Source organism: Bombus terrestris, chromosome 13 (assembly GCF_910591885.1).
Source record: "Bombus terrestris chromosome 13, iyBomTerr1.2, whole genome shotgun sequence".
NCBI lineage: Eukaryota > Metazoa > Arthropoda > Insecta > Hymenoptera > Apidae > Bombus > Bombus terrestris.
Genome location: NC_063281.1, coordinates 9,028,244 through 9,038,470, shown reverse-complemented (window position 1 = coordinate 9,038,470; position 10,227 = coordinate 9,028,244). Strand labels below are relative to the sequence as shown.

Sequence of the window (10,227 nt, the reverse complement as noted above, 5' to 3'; positions counted from 1 at the left end):
CTAGCGAGCCATGCTAATAGCTTCCGCCATATTCCACCACAAATGTTTTCTTGGGTATGCATTACTTCAAAATATTCCTACGATTTTACATAAGTCGCATTTTTGCATTACGATATGATTTATGACCGCGAGGAATGAACTCCTCCGAAGATTGTATTTCTAACGATTACGTGTATGTGAATGTTGAAAGGTGATGAAGTATGATTTTGGATAGAATTGTCATAATGTTAGGCACAAGTATTAGACTGCTTATTTATATTATGATAAAAAATCCATAGAAAAATAATAGAATTAAATTCTTTTCTTACGTGTGTACATTTTTCTCAATCACTTTTTCAACCGATTTTGATATTTGTATGGCTATGTTTTTCATTATACTTATTATTCTTTGATAATTTATACACGGGGGCATTTAATATAAATGATTGACGAGTGAGACGATTGAAAGAATTTTACGAAGATTAAAAGAAATTTGCAGACTTCATCGAATTTTCTGATTGATTTATTAAAATTCTCAGAATGAATATCGCCATCTATTTAGATCAATTGTAGAGAGTGTGCTGGTATTTATGTACGTATAGAGAATTTATGTTCCTCGTAACACGGCATTTAAGCACAACGACACTCTCGTAGAACTATCAAAGCTCGTTTAGAGAAGAACGAATTTTAAGAAATTTCATTACCCCAGATGAGAAAGAATATCCGAACTCGGTCACGTTCTATTTAAGATGTGTTCCACGATGTCTTAAATACTTTTTCCTTACTCTTCATCCAGCTGCCATGAACCAAGTAATAATATCCTTCCAGAAAGGTGCCATTGAAGAGTTAGGAATACTTCCAAACGAGTAAATCCACGTTTAACTCTTACATAGTCAATGAAAATGTTACGACAAGTAAATTTCAAGCTGTAAGATTTTTAATTTTTTCGTCAATTTTGTCTATTATCAAAAATATTCAAAGAATGAGAATTTGGAACTTTTCCTGATATTTTCATTCCAAACTGGAAAATTGTTACGAGAAAAAGAGAAACGTAAGAATATAAAAATACGGAAATTCCTACACAAATATAAAATACCGGAATAGAGAAACATAGAAGTGCAAAAAATAAAAGGACTTGCTGAAAGAAACATAAAAATACTGCGTACTTTTTAAATTAAACAGAAGCTTTCAGTAATTTCTAGGATTATAACCGTGAGTTATTTCAGCAAATCTTAAATGTTTGACATACTACTGTGAAATCCTACCGGGACTTGAAGACGATGAAGGTTTCCAGGAGGATTTTGAATGTTAATTCATCGTAAAGTACAGAGTCCCCTGATGCTAAAGTCGCCTTCTAGAATTTCGCGACTGCAGGGTATAGTAGGAAGTCACCACAAAGACGTTAGGTACAGTGGATATATGGAACAAGGAAAACTTGCACGCTAAAATTCTCCGTATGTCATAACAGCGAGACATTTGCACAGAAAATGGAATTTGAGTGTACTGCTCGTCGACAATAGTGAGCTTCGTGCTTGCGAAAAATTAATTAAATTAAATTATTAATTAAGTTAATACGACTTCTTCTATGTTATTTCAGTAGCAGAAGAGTAGTAGGTTCCTTTGGGGCAAGTTTCTAGAAAATGCAGTCTCTTTTACAATTCTGTTTGTATCCTAATCATCTGTTAATTGCCTTTGTGTTATCAAATATTTTCGTTCAGTGATACGAGAGATCGATTTTAATATAATAAAATAATATAAAGATATGAGAATAGAAGAATAAGATAATATGAAGATAATATAAAAATAATAGATTAAGCTAATATAAAGGATGTAGATAATATGGAAACGAAATTGGACGAATTGAGATTCGAAAGATTCTTAGGCACATACGTATATCGATTTTTATTATTTTTATTATTTTTCAAACGGATATTGTATTTTCGTTGGCGCACAATACAGGGCAATTTAATTCCTTGGAGAATTTATATTCACAAAAACTCCAACCAATCTTTTTCATAGATATCGTTTGTCTCTTGCATGAGTAATCCCAGCTTCTTTTTGAACGTAGATGATTGATCCTCGTCCTGTGACAAATGTACGCGTACATTTTTTATGTAAAATGTAAAAAATATTAGGGAAGAGCACACAGCACGTTTATAATTCATTGAAAGCCCGATACGTTCTATAATACTTACGATGTTTCGCATTCGATTGTAGTCCTGGTTATAAATTCGTGGCCCATTTTTTCGGTATTCTGGCATTTTTCTGGTCCCATGTAAAACCAGCGTGAACGTTTCTATCGTGCCGTTATTCTCTTTTGGTCCGATCTGTTGAGATGCGGATACATATATACAGTACATATATACAGGTTCCACTCAATTGAAAATCCCATTTGTTGTTACTCAATGGGGAAGAAATTGTAACTTTGTCAGGTTAATAGGAAATGTTTTCTTTTCTCTTTTCTTTTTTTTTTATGATGATTTACCTCATCGAGAATGTCTAGAAACCAGCTGCCACGTGGGTCCTCACCCCATGACGCCACAGACATAAATTTCCACTTCTCGAAACCCGCAGTTGAATCGTCCAATTTTCTTGGCTTTAGTATTTGTACCCGTGTCCCTTGAGGCCATGCGAAAAGAATTAATTTCATTAGATTGTATGACAAGTTTATTCGACTCTTGGTATTACATTTTGTGCTACATTATAGAAGCGCTACGTATGTTGGTCGTAACGGCCAAATTCACGATAAATAAACAGCTATTATCGATAAATATCGATTACCTAGAGGCGATGCAAATCATGTTTTTATCATGGTATGTGCGATTATTTAACCTGTTAATCGCAGAGTATCGTTTCAAAGGTCCCTTACGAAGTACGTAGTTAAAATCAAGCAATGACGAGAATCGCACGTCGAACGCAGAGAAAATGCTCCTGTTATAAATTTCACGGAAAAAGTAAAAGAAAACGAGGAAGCGTTTCATCTTTATTCGATAAAAAAAATTAATAATTCATCAGCACGATTCAGTTCTGCTACGGTGGAATCATTTGCTATATCTCGTTTTTACGTCGTATTACCTGTGCTCATACTAGTAATCTTCTTTCCAAAACGCATAAGGTGCCAGAAACTTGGTTACTTGATAAATAGAACTTTATTTTATACACAATGCACGTGTAAAATAAAATCTTTATTCGCCGTCTCGAATATACCAATTTCACTCGGTTTCTCGCGTGATCAACTTATGTATATTTGACTTGCTAAGCGATGTGCGGTCATACTACAGAAGATAAAAATTATTAATGACGGATCGATATCGAATAGCTTGATCTTATTCAACTAGTCTTTTATGACCGGCAGCTTAAATATTACATCTGGAAATAAATCAAACATTGAAGATACGAGCATGATAATAGAAACTCAGGCAATCAGCAGCTATTTTGATTTTTTCAACAACAAATTCAAACATTTCATCTTATAAAGAAATTTAACAATTTTCCAATTAGAATATATCTCGAATGATAAAGGTGTATTCTTATTCCAAATCGTTCCAACAATCTAATATAAATGTATATGTATAGATGACAAGAATGAATACATTTTATATTATATATACACCAGAAACATATAATTTTTTCATATGAAAATTCCGGTTTTAATTACTTAGAACTGATAGAAAGAAATATCATGAAGGTGCTTGCTAAGTGCAAAAGAATAATGCAACTCTCACAATATTCGCCTGCACGTAGAACCTTTGAAAGTTCGAGGGTCGAAAAGGTTGAAAGTGGAAGATTTTTCGCTAAATTTCTCTTTAGAAAGTAAGAGGTTGTACCACGACCATAAATCTACACTCCTGACTGTTCCTCCGGTTGGAAACGGTAGTTTACGACACGAAATCGATCTCGAGATGCGACGTGTATCTCGATTGCAAGTGTGTACACTGTAAAAATCTTATTTCTCGCGAATCTTCGCCAGCATTTTTCCTTCGTCATACGCCGCAAACGCCGTAAAAGCTGTGTTACGCGGCGATAAATACGCAACAGACCGAAACAGACATTTCAATCTACATTCAAACGCATCTTTCCAGTGCATACGAGAGTTTTACGCGTCACTTCATCCTTAAAGCTTTTGAACAGAAACGTCGGGTCAACGCGGATGCATTATTGAAAATCGTCGAGGCATTGTATCAATAAAAGGCATTTTTATAGTTACATTATCGTGTATAAGTATTGGCACACTTCTAAATTATTGTAATTGTACGTTGTAAGTATTTGTACAGTTACCAGAGAATATTTGCATGTATATATTGTACTGTACTTGTTACGCGAAACATTTTGAAATTTCGTTAGCACTGTAACGAGATACGACTGTCATAATTATACTGGTAAAATTTGAAACCAATTCTTGTTTGATGGTATCAATTCCAATTAAAGTTGTGGAAGATAATACATTTACCATAGCAATATGTACATATATATTGCGCGTTGTATAAATTCAAGCAGATGAAATTAAATATTTCATCGTTAGTTAATATTCGACGAAGAGTAGGAAAATTATTGTTTATGATTAAAAAATAATATTACGATGTTATTGGAAACGGAATGTTCACTGTCTATGTTGATCCTTAAAGATTAAGCAGAGTACTTTGTCCCAGTTATGGGAACAGAGAAACATTTGACAATGGAAAAATATTCCTCGATTATAATTTAGAAAATACTATAACAGTAATAATATTCACGGTCTATTCGAATTGTACCCTAGGATATCTATATATATTCGAAGCGATTATTTCCTTGGATAAATTTTTTTTATCTCCTAGTGTCGAGTGTATCATAGCATATAAACAAATATCAGAGACGAGATAAGTTGACACAAATGAAAAGTGCATACCTGAGGGCGCAGTCAGATACATCTGAAGTGCACCACGAAGACTGTACTCGAGGCTGACCTCGATTTCCACGTGTTCCAAAAACGTAATCTCGTTTCCTTCCGATCTACACTCGTTCTGCGTCTCGAATCGTAACCGCCTGGTATTTCCATAAGCCAACTCCTTGTCGATTCTAAGCCAAACGGAATATTTTCTTATACATGTGTGAGTAAATTGTGGGTTGCTTCCGGACACATCCGTGTCTTGTCAATAGAACATGTTGAAGCTTTCTGGAATATCGATTGTCAAGACCGAAGCACGTTCTATCTCGATAGTCATACGTCTTTAAATATCATTTGATAATTACATGAGATATTAATTAAATGTACAGTTCTAGATGTCGTAGAACGAGAAAATTATGGAAATTCCAGTGGAACTCTTTCTCAAAGTAAATACAGAGCAATGAATATGTCAGTCTGGAGTATTACAAGCGTTTCGAGAATTGATTACGTTTTAAATTTCATTTTATAATTACTGCAAAAATAGCGCCAGGTATGAGATAGTTAAATAACAATCGTAAATATTTGAAAATAAGAGAATTTTTTATATTGACGTTCCAGTAGAATTATACAAAGGAAATGCAATGGTACGAAAACGTTAGTAGCTTCGACGAGCTATCGGAATATTCTAATTTTCATTTGATAATTAAGTTACAATGTTGTTGAAACAACAGCCGCAAATATTTCAGGATAAGAAAGTTGTCGACGTTGAAATTTCAGTAGAATAGTTTTTTAGAAGAAATGTGACACGAAAATGTTAAGTTATAAATTTGCAAAAAATGTTGACTGCACTCTGTAGTGTGTCAGAACATGTTTAGTTGAAAGGAGGAGACGGGGCTACTTCTTATCTGAAGAAACAGTAAACTGACGGGTGAGGAATGTACGAGAAGTCCTCGAGACGTTCCACTTTTTCGACTATGCTTTCCTTACGGTGCAGCAACGAATGAGTGAAGAGCACTTTGCCGTATGTTGAGTTTAACGACGTAAAAAGTCACCGGGCTTTGCTGCGCTTTTTAAAGGACCAAGGACACAACCTGAGTATCAGCTCAAGCTCTGATTGCATGAAACTGCTTGCGACGTAATTCGTGTCTCTGTTTTCTACCTGAGAGAAGTACACGCCCTGCATTCCCTGAGGAAACAAGCATCTTTTAATATTCTTCAACTGGATAAAATGATAAAAGTATAACTTCCTTTCATGAAACCGAGGACGACGAGTAACTCGTTCCTGTTCTTTGATACAACAATTTTCTCATTTATGAATCTCTCTAGAATTAATTCTAATTAGATTTAAAGTTGTGTCGGGATTAAATGGAGAACTAAATTTTTGTGTTTGTTAACTTCTAAATCTATGATTAATATATCACCGGATTAACTAACTAAAGGGCATCGATTAGTAATGGAAGAGTGATTAAATTTTCATGAATTTAGTCGAAGTCGAGATGTAATGCACGTAAAAGTTGGCGCAATAGTGGGTGGAAATACCAGGTTCGCAAGCTGGGAAGCTTGTTTTAGTATTCAAGGTTCACGATGTTCAAAACAGCGTACAGAATTACGTTTTAACCGTGGTAATCTAAATGAACCCTGTGTGCTACGTTCTACGTACGCTTGCGTAGTATTTGCATGTAGTCTGTTCAGCTACAACGGAACACGTACACATTATCGATTAACGAACACGTAGATATCTGTGTCACATTCTGTAAATTTGACTAATTTTTTTAAACGTAATTTTACGCAGACACATTTTAATACGAAATATGGTTTAATACATGTTTAAATTCGTGCTAATTTCCTTTCGAATGTGAAGAAAATGTCGAATCGCCGAAATACTCCTTTATGATAAACACAATTATTTTTGTAAGCGACCAAAGTCAAGAACGAAATTTTCTCGTAATTCTACTTACGCTTTAGCGAATTCCACTTTACAGATGGTTTTGTCCGGTACAGTAGTCCAGTTGTAACTGGCCGAGACTAAAGCGTGCGCGTTCATAAGTCCAAATCCGAAACGCGAGTTGAACCAAAGTCCAGCAGAGTTTCTGAACCAGCCTGGATTCTCCCTGAAAGTTGATGCAATTACGGAGTCTGCTAGCGCGAAAGAAAGAACGGCCAACGTAAAATGATACGGTTTCCGACGTAGGTTGGTGTAATCCCTTTTTACACACGGCAAAGAACCTCCATTTTACTAGGGAAACACTCGCCGGTAATTCTATTTCCTTTTCTTCCTTTCAAAAACCCAATATTCATTTCTAAATTGCTCCCGCAATTTTTACGGTTTTACATTAAAATTTGCTGAGGATTATTTTACGGACGGAAATATACTTAATTCGCGAAAGCGTTCAGGATATCCATAGTAGACTCCAAGTTCTATCCATAGTAAATCATAATATTCAGAGATAGATAAAAGTCTCAACCATGTCGGTAAAAATTTGATTTTTTATAAAAACCTGCAGTGACGATGCAATGATCGATAATCTATGACTTTAACAAACATCGATTTAACCGACAAACGATTTTATTTAAGCAATATCGATACAGAATAAGGCATTGTTGGTCGCATTTCGCTGAGAGCCCGATACAATCGCGCAATCAGGTCACTGAATTCGACGTATCGCACCAGCTCTTTGAACGACGTGAATGAAGTTCTTGACATGAAATTCTCGACATGAAGAACATTCTTAATAAATCCAAACCTACGTGTATATTTTTTTGGCATCATTTTAATCCACTGTTTATTTTCTCGTGTCAAAATAATGTAACTACCTCGTTTATCGTCGAGCACGATAAAATCAGAATAATATCACAGTTATTATTATGAACTAATTTATTATATAGCTCATTATGTATAAAAAGGAAAGCTCGAATGGTGTAAGCACATCTTGACCCTGACTGTTGATCAGGTGCGCGTAACAGCACAGAAGCCGTGGCATTTGTCTTTAGCGAAGAAAGAAACGATCTCTGCTTCCTGTTCGTTTCACTGCAATTATCGTTTCTCGTTGAAACAGCACGACCTACATTTCCTCTCCGTCGCGGAACGAATAAGAATGACACAATGCTTCAATCCACCGACGGTTCGCGGTGCCCAAGGAGAAAAACGAGATCGACTTGGGCTTCCTATATCGCGAAAAAGTTTTTTTTCATAACCTGGGGAATTTGGCAAGATATTTTCCCCGAATAATCCAACCATGATACGTCCAGGTAGGGGCACCGCGATATGCTTGAAATTGGATAAGCATTTCGGTGGATATAAATGTAGTGCAATTAATTAAAATCGATCACAATTATCGTTAAACGGTGTTCCGGTAAAATTCGCGAACTGGAGCTAGGACTTGCGTTCTAGTGGTTTTAATTCTCTTCAAGCTGATTCAAGCTGATATTGCAATCCGAGCTTTTATGTATCGTTACACTTGAAGTTTGAGTAATAATATATCCGTTTAAAAGAGGACGCTCGTGAAAAATGGGATCATACAGATTAGCTTTATACCGTATCAAAAACTGAAAACTACTGTTAAGGCGAAAGCATATCAAAATAACATAAAGATAAAAATGTAAACGCGTGTCGTAAACAGCATTTCATATGAATAATTTCAATAATATTTTCAAGCAATTACATCAAATATTTCGAAAAAAATTTTCAAGTATTTATTATATCGAAATCGTATTTCAAAGAAGCAGAATAGAACATAGAATATGATAATTTCTTATTGGATGTGTTCATGTCTTTTTATACCGAGTTCGAGAATTTTATGACACCATTTATTTACACTGCATGCTCGTCGCTTTGATTTACGATATCCCAAAACTGATGAATTTAACATAATTCATAAGTAGAAAAAGTACACCTTTTACAGTGATGTTTCAAATTGATAGCTTGACCATTTCGAAAATATAAAACATCAAACATAGAATGAAAACATAAAGGGTCATGAATGGCATGTCTAAATAACGTTGACCTACATTTTCTCCCGGAAATACGTAAGTAGTATTAACGAAAAACCGCATTAGCGCCTGTCACTGACCAGAGCACGTGGCGCGGCAGTGGGATAGGTCATGGCGATGGTGCGAGCGAGAACTTCGTTTGTGTGACAAGGACAGCGATAGCGTTGCATTAAAAATTACGTTTCTCTTCAACCGATGGTATCTCGAATACAAAAAGTGATATCGACATGAATAAGAAAAGGAATCAAAGAGAAAGGTTCCCAGTTTCTAAGAATATCGATTAGATTATTCAGATATGGGTCGTTTCTGAACTATGGAAATTTAAGGTTTTGGAAATTTTGATATATGGGATTGGAATATAAATTCCTTCCATTCCTATCTCTATTTGCAAACGGAGAAAACGAGGCAAGTGAAGAGCACAGGGAAAAATATGATAAGTACGTTTTTGTTAATTTTTTTACCTTAATGTCACTGCATGACTAAAAAGGATATATTTTTATATGAAATGGCTAAAAGTGAAAAGAACCAGATGCAGCCAGAAATACGGTTATTAAGATAACTCATATTTTTATATCATCAGTATTTTAATGTTTCTTACTAGTTTAGTATTGTAGCGGCACTCGACAGCAAACTTCCCAACGGTTTCTGTCCCGTGCCTCGCTACACAAGGACTCTACCCTTCGAACAGATGATTGCCAGATGTCGATACACTCTCATCGAATATTTACAGCGAGCCTAAGGACCCGCTATAAATCTTAGGATTCATGCAGCTAAGATTCTCTAAAGGCACAAATAGTCTTTGTCTCAATAGTCCCTACACATACCACCCACTACGGGAAATCTGCTTTTTCTCACGTACGACCACAACCACCAACTCACGATTTAGCCAATTAACAGCGACGTCCATTTCCCTCACTCTCTGAACTAACACTTTTCTTAACGAATCCGATGATCCCGTACCCTTAGACACACCCAAACACAGTTTTCCTAAGGAGCATCATCGCGACACAAATTCATTCTGTTCTATCGCGAGCCGCGGGGCGAGTTGGAAGACGCCTATCTGAATTGTTCGTCCGCAGTCGTACGTAATAGCGAATCTGAATTTCTCAACATCTGTGCAACCGTTTCGTCTCGAACCACCGCGTAAAGTATCGCGCCGAGCTTGAACTTGCAATCTCGAACCGATAATTATACCGTGCTTTCGGCGCGCTAGTGTATACCACGAACACAAGCAAATAAACAATTATTGTTAAACAATACCGAGTGATTCTTCTATACCTACCGCGCACATCACCTCAAACTGGTGACCCCGACGTGATTTTTGTGTAAGAGGTGACAGCGATAGGCTAGTCGCAGTGTGAATATCATAGTCCGCAACTCACACCAATGGAAAA

General features: G+C 35.9%; 1 protein-coding gene across 1 annotated transcript in view; it reads right to left on the bottom strand.

Moving 5' to 3' along the window:
* Window positions 1–1,874: 1,874 nt before the first annotated feature.
* Window positions 1,875–10,227, bottom strand: part of LOC100648653 (neuroendocrine convertase 1) — a 31,217-nt gene continuing 22,864 nt past the window's right edge. Inside the window, exons 11-15 of the mRNA XM_003400009.4 lie at window positions 6,802–6,954; window positions 4,865–5,034; window positions 2,465–2,598; window positions 2,175–2,306; window positions 1,875–2,063 (exon numbers count right to left, since the gene is read on the bottom strand). Coding sequence (XP_003400057.2) covers window positions 1,968–2,063; window positions 2,175–2,306; window positions 2,465–2,598; window positions 4,865–5,034; window positions 6,802–6,954 — 685 coding nt within the window. The 3' untranslated portion in view covers window positions 1,875–1,967. The remainder of the gene's footprint in view (window positions 2,064–2,174; window positions 2,307–2,464; window positions 2,599–4,864; window positions 5,035–6,801; window positions 6,955–10,227) is intronic.